The sequence below is a fragment of the Pomacea canaliculata genome, linkage group LG4 (genome assembly GCF_003073045.1).
Source record: "Pomacea canaliculata isolate SZHN2017 linkage group LG4, ASM307304v1, whole genome shotgun sequence".
NCBI lineage: Eukaryota > Metazoa > Mollusca > Gastropoda > Architaenioglossa > Ampullariidae > Pomacea > Pomacea canaliculata.
Window position 1 is genome coordinate 795,440 of NC_037593.1, and position 20,498 is coordinate 815,937.

The 20,498-nt window shown below is 40.4% G+C and overlaps 2 protein-coding genes across 8 annotated transcripts in view; both read right to left on the reverse strand.

Moving 5' to 3' along the window:
• Positions 1–2,525, reverse strand: part of LOC112561770 — an 82,067-nt gene extending 79,542 nt beyond the window's left edge. The window contains exon 1 of one of the 6 annotated variants that reach the window (XM_025234469.1): positions 2,038–2,525. In XM_025234469.1, coding sequence (XP_025090254.1) covers positions 2,038–2,202 — 165 coding nt within the window. In that variant the 5' untranslated portion in view covers positions 2,203–2,525. The remainder of the gene's footprint in view (positions 1–2,037) is intronic. The other 5 variants (XM_025234464.1, XM_025234467.1, XM_025234470.1 and 2 more) reach the window with 5 other exon arrangements.
• Positions 2,526–3,026: 501 nt separating this feature from the next.
• Positions 3,027–20,466, reverse strand: LOC112561779 (lissencephaly-1 homolog). 2 transcript variants are annotated; one of them, XM_025234497.1, is made up of 13 exons: positions 20,330–20,466; positions 19,380–19,522; positions 15,904–15,982; positions 14,282–14,356; positions 12,864–13,070; positions 12,494–12,590; positions 11,276–11,347; positions 10,818–10,920; positions 10,251–10,347; positions 9,697–9,828; positions 9,328–9,429; positions 8,519–8,675; positions 3,027–8,152 (listed from the first exon to the last, which is right to left on the reverse strand). In XM_025234497.1, exons 2-13 carry the CDS (start codon positions 19,409–19,411, stop codon positions 8,079–8,081), a joined length of 1,227 nt encoding a protein of 408 aa, XP_025090282.1. In that variant the 5' UTR covers positions 19,412–19,522; positions 20,330–20,466; the 3' UTR covers positions 3,027–8,078. The 2 variants fall into 2 exon arrangements, with proteins under 2 accessions (XP_025090282.1, XP_025090283.1); XM_025234498.1 differs by having other exon boundaries at positions 19,380–19,525; positions 20,330–20,464.
• Positions 20,467–20,498: the final 32 nt, after the last annotated feature.

The window sequence follows — 20,498 nt, forward strand, 5'->3', positions numbered from 1 at the left end:
TATCGCAAGTGTGTAACTGTTCACCGTACTTTCATGACCCGCTCTTTCTCGCCATTTGTGTGGCGCAGCACCTGGCTACGTCAGGTGAGTACAGTGTACACCTAACCCTTACGACCACCGCCCCTGTGGACACACACTTGGGGCGACTTGCACAGAAGTCGGTAAGTTCTCTTCTTGTCATAACACTGACCCTTCCACATCGACTCAGCTCGCCGTTCACGTCCACTAGCGTCGTCTCTCGTCGTGACGATGTTGACGATCCACCCGTTTTCGGACAGGAAGTGCGTGTGACGGACAGTTCAGGTCAGTCCGATGAGGCTGGCAACAACAGTCAGGGGAAAGACGTCTGGTGATGTCGCACAGCTACACCCCCATTACACCCACCCGTCGAGAGAACTGACCTGCACGTGATGTTGTCCTGTCAGTGCCACGTGGCTTGGCCAACAACGGTGTCAGTGTTCCTGCAGAATGGCGGACATGTCATAAGCACCCGAAGCAAGTCAAGCATGGCGGAAATCTGCGGCCGTAGAAAAGCTGTGCGCTTGCTTCTGTGAGGGTGAGGCCGGTGAGCCACCCTATTCAACCTTCACCTTGACCTAACGTTCGGGGTGGACATGACGTCACGTGGTCTGCAGACAGTCAGTCAGTTGGCGCCGGGTCCTGAGTTCTCTGGGGGTGGCGCCGTGATAAGACCTTCAGCAAACAGGGTGCAGTCGGGGTGGGAGAGGAATGTTTGTGAAGACAATAATTCACGCGCGCACAGACACACTGTGTCACCCTTATAAAATACAGGGGCACTTAACTGTGAGGGGGTGTTAATCAGGTAGACTGCGGTTCTGTCCCCTGTGCGACAGGTTTGTGATTTTGTCTGTAACCGTTAGGACAATTCACTCCCCCCCCCCCCAGTAGTAGGTGCAGTCTACACTGTTTAGAGAAAGTGCTTGCCGCCAGACTAACCCACCCGCTCATCGCACTGAGGATCTCAAGGGACAATCTCTACACCCGGGTGTCGAGCGGTCACCTGCAGCCAGTGACAAAAGGTTCAACCGACGTCAGAGGTCAGCAGAGAACCGAACCGTGAATGCGGCACAAGGACACGGTGGTGGTGGCGGTGGTGGTGGTGAGGGTTGCTCTGTTGAAGGTTGGGGGGAGTGAGGCGGGTATGCTGTGATTTAATAGACATGTAGGCTGGCGCCATACAGTGCAGGTGCCCCGACAGTTTGCTGTCAGATAACCGCATCACGAGTTTTTCTTCCTCCTCTTTTCCTTCATTTTTTTTTTCTTGTTCACCTGGCTGGACGGCCTAACAGCGTCCTCCATACGCCACCTCGTCTTATCATTTCACTTCGTCATTTTACCTGTTTGCCTAAAGTCCTCTCATCCCACGTGTGATGTCACAAGGTGAGATACACCGGATGTTAACGCATAAAGAACAGAGGATGTTAACACGTGACACACGGACAGCCTCCCTGAGTACACACAAAATGCGGACTGAAGCACGTGTTGCCCCTACTCCCACCTCACCCTCCACCTTGACAAACACACCTGTAGGTCAGCACCTCACAAACAGCACACAGAACTCAGGGGCTCCGTCAAATGTCTTTGATCAGGCGAGGGCTGTAGTCCTCCCTCTCTCTCTCTCACGCGCTGGTCAGCGTGTCACACGTGGACTGTAGTCAATATGATGATGCTTTGACCTGTGGACAGTGCTTATCTCGGGTAGACGTACCTTAGTTTGCTAGCTACTTGGAACACCTGTTGACTGTCTAGTAGCACGTGATCAGCCGGTGATAATGACACACCAGTGTGTGGCGTGGCTACATGTCACCAAAGCTCATCTCATTAAGAGGAGAGGAAACTGTCATTTCACAAGGTGCAAGTGGATGACGCTCTTACACTGTTACAGGTGAGAGCACGTGTGTGAATGAGAGAATAACCCACTGCGTACGTGAGACTAGCATACAACCCCATTGTGCGCACCTGCACATACACAGGTAGCAACTACCCCACCTCCACCCGCCCATGGCGCTTACTTACGAGTGCTCGGAGCTCACGCTCGTTCATCCCGTGGTATTCTGTCATCGGTGAAGACTTCTTCGTGCGAAGATTGTAAACCCCTCGACACCGAGTGGTGCACTTGTTGTCCACACTGACGACACCAACAGGACTAGACAGCGTCACGGTGGTGACAAACGTTGGCATGACTGTACGTCACGCGGTGCGCACGGCCACACGTCACAGTAGCCGGGATGCTGGCCTCGGCTCCCGCCTTGCACCGCGCTGCCGCTCACCCGCTGGTGGACGAGAGACGCTCGGGCACACGATGCTCTCAACACAAGCGGGTCAGTGGTGGTGCTTACACTCGGGAGGCAGACAGACCTCGCGCGCAGCACCACAGGATGAACACAGGATGCGACAGACAGCGCCAGACACTGTCCCGGACATCACCGCGCACAGGTGTGTTAGCCTCTCCTTGTTGTCGCACCTGAGTTCCTCGTCTGGCACTGGCAGCGTAAACACGTGGGGCCTTGGCCTCCCTGACGACTGGCACCCCACCCACGGCTGCTGAGGTGGGCCATCCTTCGTGCTGATGACGATGGTTGACACAAAACACAAGATTTGGGGAAGGGGAGGGGTCAAAGTTTGTGGTGCAAATGCATTGCGGGGCGCGGTGTCGACACGTCTGGTGACGGTCGAGTTGGGAGGGCGAGTCAACATATAACAAGATAAGAGACTGTCAAGTGGCGAACACTGCTCACGTGTCACCAATCTGCTCTCATTTGATAAATTGATAAGGTTTCGTGTTATTGGCAAACGATACCGAATCCCTGCTTTCAAAGTTTAAAACAACTTCAGACACGGAGGCCTCGTCTAGCCGCCTGCAGTGATTAACCCTCAGAAATTAAAGCAGTACGATTAAGAATTGTCAGAATATTCTGAAGGTTTTTTCCAGACATTGATTCACTCGGCCTAAATCATTAACAACTGCAGCACACCAGGCAATACATGATATACAATGGCAAGACTGAAGTTCTTTGACAGTTTATTCACAAACATGACTATCAGCTTGGCCGGGAGGGATCAAGAGAGGACTATTATTTGTCACGAGCACATCCAGCAACATAAAAGTAATGTGCGACAACATGTAAGCACAGCAATAAAATATTTAGACTGCAGTCCTGTATCATTTGAACAGCCTGGCATTGTATGCAATACTTGAAGTGTCTGGTTTGGTAAGATGTGCCTAGCAACTGGCCAGAAAATCAACCCAAACTGGTTAGACAGACAGACAAGCTAGAACTGTCGTCTGCAATTGAAGCATACATGAGCAAGCAAGCAAGTCAACTTGTAAGCACAAAGCTCCTGCTGCCGAAAACTGTGACCTGAAGTTTTTGGATACAACTCCTTTCCCAACCCTCACCCAAAAACTTCAAACACAAATCATTTGTGCCGAGACTACAACTCTGTCATTCAGAGTTCAAAAACTTGTAAGATGCACTGCATTCAATATCCACTAGGGGATCTCACAGACCTGTGGTGTGTGAGAGACAGGTGGTAAGGTTTACAGTCACATTACAGTCAGCTCACACTATTCAGAAATCTTGTGATCGCTTTCACGATGCTCACTGTACCTACCATACATGACAAGGTGAAAATAAAATGTCAGCAAGATGCTGGCCCTCGTTATCGCCAGTTGTGTGTGCATTGTAAGGGACATAACCACTAACACAATGGTAAACAAACACGACTGCCTCGTCTCGTCTCAGTTTGAATCTTGTTCTCACTGAAAATCAAATTTCTTAGCGATAACCCTAACATTAACAAAATGAATGTTGCATTCTAAAAGTCCACAATGCATCACAAAGTCTAATGTCAGTTTACCTTGCTTGCTTGCTTGTGCTACTCACAAGGCAGTAAGTAGCGTACCTGCATCCTCTGGGAGAGACTAATCGAAAGCAGGCAAAACTGCCAACATACTGAGACAATGCTTCTCTCCATGACTTCGAAATGCCTTAAAAAAATGAACAAAATGCATGTTTGGCATGTCAATTTTCTGTAACAGAAGGGAACTGATTATGCATAACCAACTCCTTTGGATACAACTGCTTATTTCTAAATTGAAGAAGGCCAGCCGATTTGATGGCTCGCTGCTGGTGAATCTTTGGCCTTCTCAAAGTTCTGCTGCACAGATGCAGAACACATTGTATGATTAAAACAAAAGTTTGAAACTTTTTAAAATGTCTTAAGGAAAGTCTCAAGATAGACATCATGATCTTAGTAATGCACACACCTTACCTGTTAAATCTGGTCGTGTTACGTTTGCAGACACTTAGCTGGTGTTGGTAGCAATGAAAGCAAGATGTTCATTTGTCCTTTTGTTATGTTTATCACCTCAAACCTCAACTGTAACAATACTCATTTTCTCAAAATCTAGAAATGATGTTACATGCTGCTAAGCAAATAATTTGAGAAAACTTCAGGCCAAAGGTTACAAAATGTAGGCACGAAACAAAAAATGATATATTCAGTGTCACAGAAGTGGAAAATAGCATGTTTATGTAAAAGCAAACCTAGCACGCTACCACTGTCAGACTTATTATAGGGTGTGCATGAGACCTCATTTTCACAACCCATGTTTCCCAGGATGGAATGCCAGATCCAAACTGCAGAACAGCTTTGAATCATATAACCATGTCCTTTTTTTTAAAACAAAATCTGTAACGAAACATTTCTTACTATGGCTGCTGCATCTAGCTGGTCACAGCAGTGGCAAATGGCCAAGCAAAATCCTGATGTTCTGCCATACAAATAAGGTCAAAGATTTTCAACTGACTTTGCCTGCCAACAGGCCAACTAAATGCCAACAGAATGTAAGAATATCAAACATGTCTGCTAACATCTGAGTACATGCTAACAGAATGTGATGTGTGAATGCCAGGCATGTCTGTCCATGCCAGCAGAATATGTCAAAAAATGTCAACCAGTCTGCATGTACTCCAGAAAATTCTTTTACAGGCTTAATGACAGCTCTAGTAGCTTTGCAAACAGTCGTGTAGTAAGAACTATTAAATTTGTACACTTTATGGCCTCAATATAAACATAAGACAGTCTCTCAATCATGCAATTTGATCTTGAGCCAAAGGCCAAGAAGCAATGAATCTGTCTATTGTCAATGGTGAAGGGAACAGAGTTTTAGCATCCATCTTTCTCAAAGACACCAAAGTCTACATCCAGTACACATCACACAGCAAGTCCTAGCTAATGATGGCTACCTATTACACATAGCCATGCAGTTCAATGCCCAACATCACGAGCGAAGCAAGCTACTAATCCCCAATGCCATCCGCCCCACTGTTACTAGTCCCGCTGCCAATACATTAGATACTCATCAAATCTACTTGTAATGTCATCAGCGTGTCTGTATGTGGATACATGCATGTACTGATGTCATTAAATATGTGCATTGCATCGAAGCACAATATACTTATTCCAATAATTGTAAAACAAAGTAAGATATTTCATCACAATTTATATATATATCATCAAGTCAGTAAGTGCAAGAATTCAGAATAAGGCAGTGTCATTACTTTTCACTGCAAGTTGAAAGGTGCCCCTTCCTCACCCCCCCGAAAAAAAAAACTGGTGGGGACAGTAAAGCAGATCAACCACTGCTGAGATGCACAGGAAGCTAACTGAAGTTACCCTGTATAAATCAACCAAAGACATTTTGAAATGTCAAATTCATTGATAATTCACGGCAGCTGCTCTGCATGTAAAAGTACTCTGACATCAATCTTAAAATACCAAAACCAAGGACCCAGCATACTTTTAAAATATAAACTGATTTATTCGCAATACACGAGCTTATGCTATACTGAATTATGTGGAAACTATGACTGACATTGTCCATTTCATGATAAGAGCTGAATCATCAGGCCATATGCTACACAATGGGGCCAGAAAGATTTGATCAAAACGTGTGTTCTGCTTTGTGACACTACCTCTAGTCAGTGCATAAGGACATCAACAAACAAGAAAAAGCTTCCAACAAGCTACGTCTGTGGTCACAGTCACCGACAAAGGGACTACACAGCAGAGTCATAAATGAACTGCAGGTTATGTACACAAAAAGCGACACTGTACCACTGGCACTGTGTGAGTAGTGTTGGTTGCCTGCATTCTGCTTGGATACAAGATTTCAAATCACAAATAAATAAAATTGTGGTAAAACTTGCATGATGCTGCTATTCTGGGAAAGGAAGAAAGAAGTCACAGATGATGCATGTTATATACAGTTGATCACAATTCAGCTCCAACACAAAAGACAAATGATGGCAGGCCGGTGACCAATGACAGCTGACAAGGTGGAGGTGGGGAAGGCGAGGAAGAGGAACGTGTCTATAATTAAAAATCCACAGACATAGGACTTATTTATAATTAAATAGATACTGACAAGCAACTTGTCTATAACTAAAGATCCACAAACATGGTGGAGGACCTTGAAGCAGAAACAAAACTGAGATAGCAAGGTGAGGAAATGTGAGGTAACAATCTTTACAAAAAGCAGTATTAATATTCAGAACACAAAGATGATCCACAAACCAAATCTTTGGTTTCTGCAGTGTAATACTAAGACTCTTCATTTACAAATTACAAGGAGAGTAGGATGGGGTGGAGGGAAGTTGGAGACCAGCAGGGGAGAGAGAGAGACACAAGCATAAGAATGAGAAGAAACAATTATTGTCACAATATGAGTGACGAGATGTTTCTCTTACCATCAACAGACTAGACAGCCAAGTTCAAAGTGCTTGTCATCTGTTACATAGACATCTACATTTTGATCACATGACCCCTGATGATGCTTATCCTAATTATCTCTATTGTCTCCTGCAGAATATTTCTCCCCCTTTTTTTTTCTCCTTCTAAAGGATAAAGAAAAAGCATTTCAGCAACTGCAGATATTTATTTATCGCTTGAGCAAGGATACCCTATACTGACTACAATACATATTGTATTAATTGTGTGTACACAATGTTACATATGGAAATGCAATTATCTCAACATATTTTAACACAGAGAATGATTATCCCCAAAGTGTGTGGCTTTAAACAATCCAAACTAAGGAACTTTAAGGTAGTCTACATGCCAAAGTCCCAGATTTTTGCCGACAGAAAAATATTCATGAAAGAAGTTAAAATGTCAGCAACACTGAACTTGAAAAGCCGCCCTGAAGTTTTACCATAGCTGACAAAATCTCAGGAAAAAGAAACAGCTAAAAGGTTGGTTTTGCTCGGATGAAGCAAGAAGTTTGCGAAAGACAATGGCAATGCTTGTTAAAGTGAACTCCAGGAAATGGCATCATGAAGAAAATTTGGTGTTCAGAAATGTTTCTAGAAGGTTGAAAGACGGGACAGAAGTGAGGGTATGAAAACAAAAGTGTATTTTATGGTGAAAGACACAGCAGATGAGTATAATTCACAGACATGTGAAATGATGTAGACATGGCAACATTAATCTTGATTATATTCAGATCAGATACCAAGCAGCTGGTGGCAGCATTTCACAATAAGCAAGAGTTAAATGATAGATCAAATGGATTGACAATGGTTGGCTGTGTGAAACTGAGAGTATTTCACAAGTCAGACCTCTAACGTGGGAGTCACACAATAAATACACACTGACAACTATAATCAGACTTTGTCTAGTACAGACAGAAAGAGGGAGAAAGAGAAAGCAAGAGAGAGAGAGTGAAGAGAGACAGAAGGTACAAAGAAAGTAGGTGAAGGTCACAACTTGAGGCAGATCTGTGAAGATGCTAGAAAGACAAAAACATGGAACTACAAATGTAGAACTGCCAGTTTATCATGATGTTCTATACATCTGTCTCTGCCTATGGGGCAGTTCTCTGTTCCAGAAAATAAAGGGAACAACTTTCTTTTCTCTCTTGCTTCTTGGATGCTCCCCACAGTAGAAAGATTGCCTCCGCCCGAAAATACAAGGGGAGATGGCACATCTCCTTGCACAGCAAGAAAAGCAGAGCTATCGTCCCTTGCACTGTTGCCTAGCCATAACCAGGGTTAGCGGCACTCCCACACTTTGACTGTCTGGTCGACACTGCCTGTTACCACATAGGGAGCATTCTTGTGCATGTCTGCAGATGAAAACAGTCACAAAATTAGTGGAAAGGCATGAATACTGGATGGTGGATTTATAGCATTTCTTGGCATGAACCATGATGACAGAAAAGCACTATGGCATGTCAAATCATGTAGATCTGACTTACTAACTCCACGTTCTAGGTATTCTCAGCCCCCTATTTTACACAGCATCTCATGTTTCAAATATCATAGCCATCTTTGTTGCACACAGCATATTCTTAGGCCTGTTTAATGCCATCATCCATGTATAATCTACAATCACCTCTTGATTTTATGAACATCTACATTTCTTATAGAATCTTTCATAAATGCTTCCTGGGAAAGGGGTGGAAGGAAGCTGATACAAAAGAACACCTTACCAAGGGAGGTGACAAAATGGCTGTGTGCCTGCAGAGTTTTGTGGTTACGTTTGTTGGGGATGTCCCAGATACGTAGGGTTTTGTCATCTGATGCAGACAGCAAGTACTTTCCACCAGGATGGAAGACTAGCCCTCGCACCCAGTTGTCATGGCCCACCTGTGCACAGACCTTCCATCATTAGCTATACACATGACAAGTCAATTCTGCAAACCTGCCTGCGCAAGGTGCAATACCTTTCTTCAATATTGTTCAATTCATGAAGACTTCCGTCTGTGTAAGTACAACTGATAAACTTTATCTTAATAATGCCGACAGTGTACCTGTATTTTTTGGTAAATATTACACACTAACAATTGTTTTAAGGATATCTTTATAAAAAAAAAAAAGCAGTCACATCAACACACCTAAAAGGTTCCCTCAAAAAGACTTCAATATTTACTCAATCACAGTGGCACAATTCATGAATTAAAAAAAACTCATTAACTTTGTATGCTGTGTATATAGGACCAACATTTCTAATTGTCAAAGGAAAAAAAAAGACAAGAATAATATAGGAAGTAAAGCCATAGTAAACGACTTAAACATCTACAAGGTGAAGAATGACCAGTAGAATTTCAGATTTATCGAGTCATCATCACCATCATTTATAGACCAAAAACTAAAGATAACAAAAAGCATGTCTACTCTAAAACTAAATTTCTCCAGCATAATTACACTTAAAGATAATATTTTGATAAGTACCAGCATGTAAACTTTTTGAAGGCACAACTTATCAAGACAGTGCCTCTGCTGACATATAAACACTTACAAGCGTGAAAAGACACAGTCCTGTGCTGACATCCCACATCTTGATGGTTTTGTCACGTGACCCAGATGCCAGGAATGGACCACTGCGTTTTGTGGTCTTTGACTGCATCAGTAAAACCAGAAAAATATCTGAACTCCATTGCAAACTCTTTCTTTAACATATGGTCCTCTGGCGCTGGTTGCAGCCTTGGCAACTCAGATGAATCTATAATCTATACACCATCTATCTGACTTGTTTGTGTATACAGTAAGAATGTTGATGCTTGTGTATACGGGTAAGACTGTTGATGTTTGAAAGCATTATTGTCAGGGGCACATCTAACCTGTCTGCTACTACAAAATGTGCATCCAACAGTTGCTCAGCACTCACATCAATGCTAGCAGCTTCCAAGACGGCCGGGCCTGCAGCCTCTGGTGCCCAGGCGAGACACTCCACCACGTGCTCATGTTCCCGCAGCTCCATCTTGCACTCTTTGGTGGCCACAACCCACACTCGCAGCGTCTGCCACAGGCAACAGTCACAAAGAAAATTGAGTTCTGTTGCACAGCTTCAAACTGTAGTAAATCTTCCAGTTGGAAGCAGATACTACAATAATTTAGGTAATTGGTATAACTTTGTCACCTTTTATGACACAGTACCAGAAGCACACTTCTAGAACAACAAAGCCCTGAAAAGTATTGAGGTGGGTGTGGCTGTGATCTTTCTCTTCAAATAAAACACCTAAACCACCCAGAAATTTCATTAGGTGTGATTTAAAAAAAAATGACTTTCCATTATCAAATAGAAGAGTTGCACCCAACAGATCACATCTGGAGACCGGGGAAGTTATGTTTATACACGTCAAAATTGTGAAGCAAAAATAAAAGACAGCAAAGGTGAAGAGGCCTCTCTCTACTACCAAGTTGATGGAGACTGTAACTGACCTGATCATTAGAACAGCTGGCTAGCAAGGAGCCATCTTGGTTGACTCTCACCATGCGGACCCACTCTCTGTGTCCAGTGAAGGTCTTCACGCAGTAGCTATTAGCAAAACATGGCACTTCATCACATTGAAAACATTAGCGCTTGAGAACACACTAATCTCCTACTTTATGCCTTCATAAGCAAAACTGCTCGAGTCTAAAAGTTCAAGTATTAAAAATAAAAAAAACAGCAGAAAGATTTCATTCTTAACCCTTGTGGACCAACTTCCTATGACTGCCACTCAGATTAGGACCTTTTTAAGTCAGTAATAATTTCAGTGTTGACCAGTGTTATTAGTCCCTTACCTGATAATACAGCCCACTCACTGCCTCAGACCTAGAAAGCAACTTATTTTTTTTTAAGGAGACAAGTAAAACTTTTGTTTAGCCAGCTGAATGACTATATTTCTTTCCTCAAATGAAATGAGACCTTAAGATTTTAAAATGTAAGCAGGAACAGATTCACTGCCAACAAATAACTGAATGCAAAGAATGTATTGCATACAAACAACCGAACATAAACCTCACCCTGTAGCCACCTCCCACATTTTGATGGTTTTGTCTCGAGAAGCTGATACTATAAAGTCTCCATTTGGCATGAATGTTATACTCGAGACATTGTGGTCATGACCTGCAAATAGCACAGTAAGTTCCTCATACTAATACAGTGAGAGGAAAATAATGTGAACAAAATGCTAAGAAACTCTGACAGCTATCAACATAGTGAAAAAATTAAAACAAATCCACAACACCCCATTTCACCTCAAACATACCCCTCCTCTCATACACACAGCCCTGCACACATAGACACAAGCATGTACACACACATTTTAAATAATGAACTACAGGTACAAACAGCTGAAAATCTACAGCATTTTTGACTAGTACAAGAATGCATTTATACACAATATGTACAATGCTATCTGAACATTTACACACATTGTGTACACTGCTGTCTGCAAAGTGGAAAAATACATTCTACTCACCATACATAGTTTTGATGCACTCAAAACCTTGAAAATCCCAGAGTTTGATGGTCATGTCAGCAGAGCAAGAAGCTGCAGAAAACAAAAGACCTAGTCAACATTCTGCAGAGAAAAATGGACGCATGGACAGTCTCGATGTTACACAAGACAGCTTACACACCACAAAACCTAGGTCTTCGTTACAATTCTAGATTAACGTGTTTAGGTTAAATCAGTAAGTACAATTATTGTCAATGGATATCTGACAATCCATTCTGTGAAAAAACTGACAACTAGATGATTTACTAGATGAGAGTTTCCTGAAGAGTACTCGTAGGTGTCAAAATATTTGTAGTGGAATTCTTGAAAAAACATGACACCCTAAAGTCTATAGTAAATATAACTTGAAAGCAACCTGCAACGTCTCCTAATTTTGATCAACATGTTCAGCCCTTTATCTTTTAATTAAGTTGTTATAACATCCTGGCCCATAAAATAAAAGTCCAACTTTCTGTTTAAACAAAGCAGCACAGTGTGACTACATTTAATTCCTCTCATAAAACCTGCTTGATGGTCAAAAACAGTAAATTGTTAACGGGGAAAATGAATCACAATCACCCTGGTATCGGCCAGATCACAGAAAAATTAGTCACACCTTCATCCATTGCTTTAGGTCAGACCTGGGCAAAGACCGGCCCGCCTCCTGTCTCTGACCGGCCCGCCCGCCAGTATATATACTATACATACAGTATTAGGTAAAACTGAGTTAACTATATTAGTCCGGCCCTCTAAAACCATCCCAATTTCTCATGCGGCCCCTTGGGAAAATTAATTGCCCACCCCTGCTTTAGGTTCTACTCATGTACCTCATTTTTATGTTGTTCAGTGTGTCTATACATACCTCACTGTCCATTGACTGTTATCTTTCATTTATCATTACTAATCTGTGCAGAGAGTGCGATCTATCATGGTTGCGATGCTGCGCATTATAAGTTCCCATCATTATTATTACAGGCAAGACGCAAATAGTTGGTGTCAGTTAATAAAGTAAAAACACTGTTGTTGTCTCTTTATTAAATTTTTTATAAATTTTGTAGCTCGTGATCTTTTTTGTATTTTTTGGATGCTCCACACTTTTCAAATCTTTTTGAGTATTTCCCTTGCTCTTTCACAAAAGCATTAAGATACAATGAGCCAGCCTCCACAAAAAAAAATTTAAAATCTCCTTCCGATACTTACCCAGAAACTTCCCTGCGCTATCAAAGGCCACATCTTGGACTGAATCCGTGTGGCCTTTTAGGGTCCTCTCATAATCACCTGTTTCATAGTCCCAAACCTGAACGCACACACACACACACTGTCACACTTAAACTTCCAAGGCTTTTCACTTAAATTTACAATAAAACATATCAAATACTGTAAACATAGTATATTTATTGTGCCACAGCTCTGTGATAAATAGAAGACTTTTGGTCAAACAACAAATAAAAAAGTAATTAAATTTAAATTATTTATAGTAAATATATGTTTATTGTGCAATTTTACTTAAAAGGAGATTCAATAAAAATAGCAAGTAAATAAAAGTGAAAACACACACAACCACTGTTACCTTAATGGTGGCATCCTCGCTGGAGGAGACCATAAGTGAGAACACTGGGTGAAGCACCACTTTGGTGATGGGACTGCGATGCCCACTGAGGGCATAACGTTCTGGAGGTCGAGGGATCCACTCTGTGGGTGAACGGCGATCACGAGTTGGTGCACCGCTGTTGACCTCTTTTTCTGCTTCTGCCAACTTGGCTTCAAGATCCATGACCTGAGTGCAAGAACAATACGCACTGTCACAGTCGCTATAACAAGACTGGTACAAAATGACAGTTTAACACAATGTGTTCCAATATTTACACTAATAACTTACAATAAAAACAACCATCACTGAAAAACCATTTTAAAGAGCATTTTTCATGACATTTAAGTGACATGATTTGCAAGAAATATAGCTGTAGTTTTCTTGTACTAAATTCAAATGAATGATGCTATCTGTATGTAATGGTGAGTTTGCTGTCAAGAAAGTAAATTACAAGGCAGAAATTTTAAAATATTTTTTTACACTATATACAGAAAGATGAAGTGCAAAACAAATATTTTATTAGAAAATACATTAAACTTCAATTATTACTATTATATTTTCCTTTTTGGTTGTTGGAGTACAAATCCATGGCAAACTGAGTAACATATAACCCTCTCAAACATGACTTGACCAAGTGACTCACTGCTTACTTTCAAATATAGCAAAATACCTGATTGGTTGACTATTTCAGCACCTGAAGGGAAATAATACATAGTGAAACAATTCCTGAAGAAGCTAACAGCTTCTTCACATATCAGGGCTTCTGCTTACGCAAAAAATTGCGTACTGTACGCATTAAAAGTTCGGAGGACCCCTTCAATTTTCGTCAATGGGGTCCCCTTCAAATTTGGGCGAAGAACAGGGACCCCTTAAAAATCTGAAGAAGGGGTCCCTGGGACTCCAAAGAATTTAGCCTTAGCAGAAGCCCTGAAAATATATTCATTTATTCACGCATAGCATCATGTGTTTTGTGACACTACCCAGCTCGCATTACAGCGTGCAAAACATTCACTTCTGCGGGAGAAAGACTCAACATGGAAGTATTATCCAGGTGGCAGCATATCATGTTCTTTCCACTGACCCTAGTGTCACTGCGTGAGACTTTCTCATAATGACTGATGCATAAGAAAATCCTAAAGAACAGCCAGCTGTTGACTGTGCACCTTCGAAACTAAAATGACTCATGCATGAGAGAATCCCGAAGTACAGTCAGCTGTGCATCTATGTATTTAAGTGTATGCATATATGCTTCACTCATTTTTTTGTTTTGTTTTTTTGTTATAAATGTTCCTTCATATAGTGGTGTACCTATTTCACTTGACTAGTCTGGTGCTTATTAAGTTCTTACGCTCCCTAATTCAGCTAAAATGAAATGGTTCTGCATATGATATACTCACTCTTTTCTGAAGTCTGATGACTGATGTCCATTTCTTTTCCAAAAGTCCACTGTATTTTTTCTCAATTTCCCCAGGCTGTGAAAGAGAGCAAATGTACTTGCTATATTGGTACAGTTTCCTTGAGTCTTGCATTACCTACAGCAATCTTGTGTGATCATAGCTATCACTGTTCACGACCAACCAGCATGCTGTTGCTCAGCCTGCGTCCCTGCCATAACAGCCTCACAACCCATTATACTGCTACCCAGACTGAGTGATTATACTATTAGACTCTTATCAGCCATAATGTTAGTAACCCAGCCTGACTGCTGGAACAGCTATGTGTGTTGCTACTCACACCTTTCTGATTTGGGCATGTTTATTAAGAAATCATCCAGTCCCTCCTTCTATGTAGCACAACATGCCTGTGGTTATGTGTACATCAAAGCAGTGTCAAACTTTTCATAGAATCTCAGGAAACTAAGGCTACAAATACTAGCCAAGCCAAGATTCTCATGATGTTAATGTCTACAAACAGAGACCATGAATTTAGTAATATAAATTGCAGTTGAGGACATTGGAACAGAGCACATCTAGACAAGCTCTAGTTCTGCTGGCCTATTACATTCACACAACAGTCTTAGCCAATTAGTGGATAACGCTAAATGTTATTTCTGCACATAATTCCTGAAAGAAGAGTTTTCACTCCTGAACAATTTATGTCTTATATCTCTGTTGTTATTTCACTTGCAGCAGGCTTAAAGAATAGTTTATACTTATGTCTTGTGATACTACCATTATAAAGTAATCTATAATGACTTAGTTTAGCATAAAGACATTGTGAATTTCACATCGTTATACTGTTTTCCTAGTACATAGCATCATTAAAATTACCTGGCAAAATGTACGCATTTCCTAAAGACCATTTCATATGAAATTCCTTTATTTTATTGTAGACCCAAAACTTCCAATTTACTTGACAACTACAATTATTTTCTATAAATTCAATGCTGCTGAATATGTCCAGAAAAACTTAACTTGTCAATCTTGTACTGTTGTTGGTGTTAAGAAAAATAGTAACTTGTAAAGACAAAAAAACACTTAGTCACTTATACTGACTTTTTAAAATATATAACTTGTGGTCAAAACATCTTAAGTTACAAGCCATTTGAGTTGGAAATGTAACAGTTTGGGCTAAAATGGTGTGGTCAGTGATGATAGATATTTATATCAGCATTTTAGTCTACACAACCAACAGAGAGAGAGATTTATAAGTTACTATTTTTGATTCTCATTCTCCCATACAAGATTTTCTTTGCCTACCTTGTCCCCTTCAATAAAAGAAATAGCTCTCCTTCACACCTAGTTAAGTAATGACACTGCAAGAGCAAACAATGATAACAATTTGCTCCAGCATCATTTGGTGCCTAATTACAGCAATCATTCCAGGACTCCTGCAATTACTGAAATGTTACACAAATAATCATAATAATTTTTAAAAAAACACCCAATTTGATAGACTGCTCATGTTGGCGCTGCTCTGAAATATAGTACCATATATACCAACTACATGGTTGGATGAATAAGGTCTGATGGTCTGACTATATAAACATGAACAATGCTCCAAATGACTTCAGTCTTACCATTGCAGCCTCTTTCTGAAAATGTTCCAAAGCAGAGTGGAAGCCATTGACACTTAGGTAGTCAGCAATGGCCTTGTTTCTGAAAAAAAAAATTTATACACAGACTTTTTTTTCAAATTTTGTCTTTCTTTTTCCAAGATACTGTTTGCTTAGGATTCTTCAAGAAATCAAGGAGTATCAAGGGCACATCATCACCACCTACAAACTTATTGCTTGCTCTGGATTTATGCATCTTGGAAACACTATAGTGAGTTCTTCTTCACCACCATTTACTAACCTATGACCTTATCAGACAGGAAGCCTCCTGACATTCTTCTAGATCTTCTATTTTGTCTCAAGTTATGCCTGCAGGCTGACTATAGTCAGGGTGAAGAAAAGTCTCATTAAATATGTATGATGGGGAAACAAGTTTGGCTGAGGTGTGCAATGACACACACAGAGAAGCAACACATAATGCAGACAGAACTCATCTCATCTGTGGACCATGAATTTATTTAGCTTCAACCCCAGGAGCCTAAGAAGCATAAGTAGAACACTAGCTCAACCCAGCCCTGAAACCCTATACAGCAATTGTAGCTTCTAGAGGGGTTGCATAGTAACAGTATATACTAGCTGTACAATGAGCACTGCTGTTGGGGCTAAGAAAGCCAGCAGAACCAGTGTGGCTTCATGCTGGGGCTAGGAAAGCCAGTAGAACCAGTGTGGCCTCCTGCCTGTACCTGTTGACAGGACGGGTCTCCAAGTGGTAGCTGTGGGAAGTCTTCACACAAAATCATTAAACTTTCCTTGTTTTGTTCTCATTTATTACAGTCCTACCTTGCTGCCTAAGTAAGCTAGTGAATCATTTGATATGAGTTGCATGAACTTATGATGATGTTACTTTCTGTGCCATGTGAAAGAACTGGTCTGGACAACTCGTGACTTCTGACCCCTCCTCCTCCCAGCCCTAGTTACAGTGTGTGTACATGATGGCTGCTGAATGCATCAGCAAAGGTGGCCTTCATCAAACACACCTAGCAAACACACTAACAATCTGTGGGCACGGGACTTTCAAGAATTTCTCTAGAGATGACTATCGACCCAATATCATGAACACCATAGTGTTAAATATCACCATGGGCTTGTAATTCAATCAGAGCATGGCATTTCTTTGAAAGTGTTCTGCTTGTAACATTACACTTCTTACACACAGTGTTCATGTTGTTCTTTTTGAAGACAGGAACTGTTTCCGTGATCTTCACAACACATGAAAGAAAATAAGTTACTCTGTAACTAGCCTAAATGATATTACTATATTTTTATTTTTATGAATTCGAGAAAACTGTTGTGGAATTGTCTGTATGGATGCCATGTCTCTTTGACCAAATAAAGTGGGAGAAATGTTCTGAAGGGAGTAAACAACCTGTGCTTATGTAATCACACAGTGTCATCAAAGACATGTGGACTTGCAAGGATTTTCCAACCAGTGCTAAGCTTAGTTGTTTCTGACAAACACAAGCCACTGACCCTTCTAGAACTGCAACATGGAATGCTGCTCATAAATTAACAACTTCTGGTGCCAATAATAAACACATAGTCTCTTAATAGTCTATCCCCTAACATAGAACTATAAAAAGATTATACTACTCTCATTTTGTATTGTGTTATTTTTTAACACAAAAATTGAAAAACAGCATAGCTCTAGTCTGCGCCAGTTCCATTTACATGTAAATAATCCCTGTTTAAGACTAACCTGACTCCAGTTTATTGTATTCACAAACTTCATGATAAGATACATAGCAGTAGCACAGTCCACAAGACCTATAAAGAGTCAGGAACATATGAGGTAGTCACCTCCAGCAGTGCCTGTCTACATCAGGTGAAAACTTGACAAAAAGGTGGGCCTCCCTGTCAACAACACCAACTACAGGGTATATCCTTTTCCACTTAACTCCATTTCCACAGTACAACAGTCAAAAAAAGAGCTCCCCACTTTTAAATGGACTTGAAAAACATTGAATCATGCTCCTAGTACTGTGAAGCAGAAATGGTAGAAGTACATTGTACTTGTAGGCATATCACCAGTGATGACAGAAAGGAATCATTTATCTGAGCACTTCCTCCTACTCATCATGTCGTTAGGATGCAGAAGTCTGCATTAGAGGTTACTAGCGACTGATACACCTATGTCACAGCTCATTAGCTACTGACACATCAATATTATAGCTTACTAGCCACTGATACATCTACACCACAACTCACTAGATAATAACACATCTACATCACAGTTCACTAGCCACTGACACACACCTACATTCAGACTGCAACAATGACAGGATCAAGTGCCATCACAAAATGCATACCACATCACTAAAGACAAAACATAATAATTACTTAACGCTACTTTGATAAAATCCTACAACCCAAGTTCCAGTGACAACACTGTGCTGTTATTAGTAATACTTGACCGAAAGGAGAATATATAAGATGCTCTTATATTCAGATTTACTTTAATTGTCCTGTCACAAAAGACAATCCTCTAAGTCTAATAATTTACCCACAGGTGACATTTTATCTCCACCCAAAAAAAGGCACCTGGCATGGAGCCACTGTATGCACACATACCGCCTGATAAAACCTGTGATCACAATGAAATCAAAAACAGAAAGTTCCTGGGAAAGAGAGGGGCTGCCTAATGGGTCAGTCTGTAATACCAACTGCACTCAAGATCTGACTACTGTGCTTTAATTCATGAAAGATGAAAAAAGGTTTTCTCATAACAAAAATCAGTAACTGATCTTAAGAAAATATTAAAATAATGTCAGTTGTCTGTTTTCATGGTGCTCCAGTTTCATTTTGCAAAGCAAAGAAATAGACTAAATAATCGCATTTTTTTTTTTCAAATAATGACCCTCTATAAATCCTCTGAAAACTTCTAATGCAGTGATTATGGTAATGTCTATGCAACTAGAACTGCTAATAACTAGTGTTACACCTCTAATATAAAAATGTTATGGTTTTACAATTGCCAGCCCTTGCCTTTCTGAATGTATAACACTATCATCCAGATATCTACACACTACAGATCTACATCTGTCCCAACACAACAGAATACAAAACAAATTTTAATATGCCTCCCTGCAAAAAGGGGATGAAAGATATATACACTTTGTCAGTAAGAGTTCACAGCTAGAGGCATAAAACCTACATATTATACTCTAAATAATGTAAGGTGAAAAGAAGATAGGTCCAATTTTGTTAGCTGAAGGAAAAAAGAAATCAAAACCAACACTGTTTATAAACATGGTTCTATGTCAGGACATGCAGTTTGACACAGTCAGCACAAGCATTGCTCCATACAATCATAAACTTTCACTGATTACAATCAGCCTAATTGTTCACTATTCTTAATAAATTACTGAATAAATTATTGCACACTAAAGTGATATACAGCAATGTTTCTCCCAAGAGGTTAAGAAAAAAACAGGATAACTTACAATTCTTCTTTCTGTCTTTGTGAGAGGACCATTTTGGATTTGTTTATGGCTTACACACAAGAAGACTTGTAGTAATAAGAAAAATTTTATCCGAAACTGCAAAGAATCTGCTTCTTCTTTACCATATGTAACCCATCCTGAACCTGCTGAAAGAAATATGAAGTCAGCAAAATAAAACTCAGTCTTTCTTCACAAAATAATCCAATAAATGTTCCTCCACATGCATAATCATTTAATGGAGAGAAAAAAAATCTGAAAAGCCTAATAAGTTAATAAGTTGCTTATAACTGTCATGATAACATAAACATCTCTGTAAAAATTAGAAATGATTTTTTTAGTCAGGAAAGAACTGTCTATCTTTTTAAATCAGAAAAAATATTGAATAGCCGTTCGCGAGGCCTTCAATTTGTCCTCAAAATAGCCGTATTGATCAGCGCTGCAAATTTCTGATTGCGGGATGCGTCTCCTCATCTAAACTGGGCGCTGGCACCAAATTATAATTAGCGCTTACAAGTACTTTGCATTTGCAGTAAGCTTATTATTATGCTTATGATGTCTTAAAACAAAAACAGTCCACTTCAGTGTATTATATATCGCGATAACAACATGCATTTGCGTGAAATGATTCATCCGTCAATCGCGTATTAATAATGACATTTCAAGTTGATCTGATTTGTAATGAACACTGATAATACAATCGATTGTATCGATACCATTACAATACATTATGATTATGTGATTGAACTAGTAGATTGCTTATTTTGGGCCATATGTGTTTGACAATAAGAAGCACCCATGGTCAACATACTAAATTATCGATGATAATTTTTGCATGAGTTTGACCGCCATGCTCAGACAGGTTGAGATTCCTAACTGGTGTTCTTAGACAATTATTTAAAAAGTGTTCCTTGGCAGCGTACAAAAGCTACTAAAATTAACTCATATTTTACCTTATTAATGACTGTGTGTCATAAAACACGATCAGAAGTCTTGAAAACGAAATTATCATGCACTGGCACACGTAAACTAGCAAGTCTTCCTGGGGTCAGATTCTTTGCGCAGACGATGAACGCATCACCGGAAATGAAAGACGAATCTCGTTAGCAAGAGACTTCAACG

Excerpts from the sequence above, each read along its gene's own strand:
- LOC112561779 (XM_025234497.1), bottom strand. The coding sequence starts at position 19,411 with ATGGTCCTCTCACAAAGACAGAAAGAAGAATT. Across the intron at positions 11,348-12,493 it reads TAGCGCAGGGAAGTTTCTGG|CTTCTTGCTCTGCTGACATG; the intron begins GTAAGTATCGGA and ends TGTTTTCTGCAG. Across the intron at positions 9,829-10,250 it reads CCAGCTGTTCTAATGATCAG|ACGCTGCGAGTGTGGGTTGT; the intron begins GTCAGTTACAGT and ends TGCCTGTGGCAG.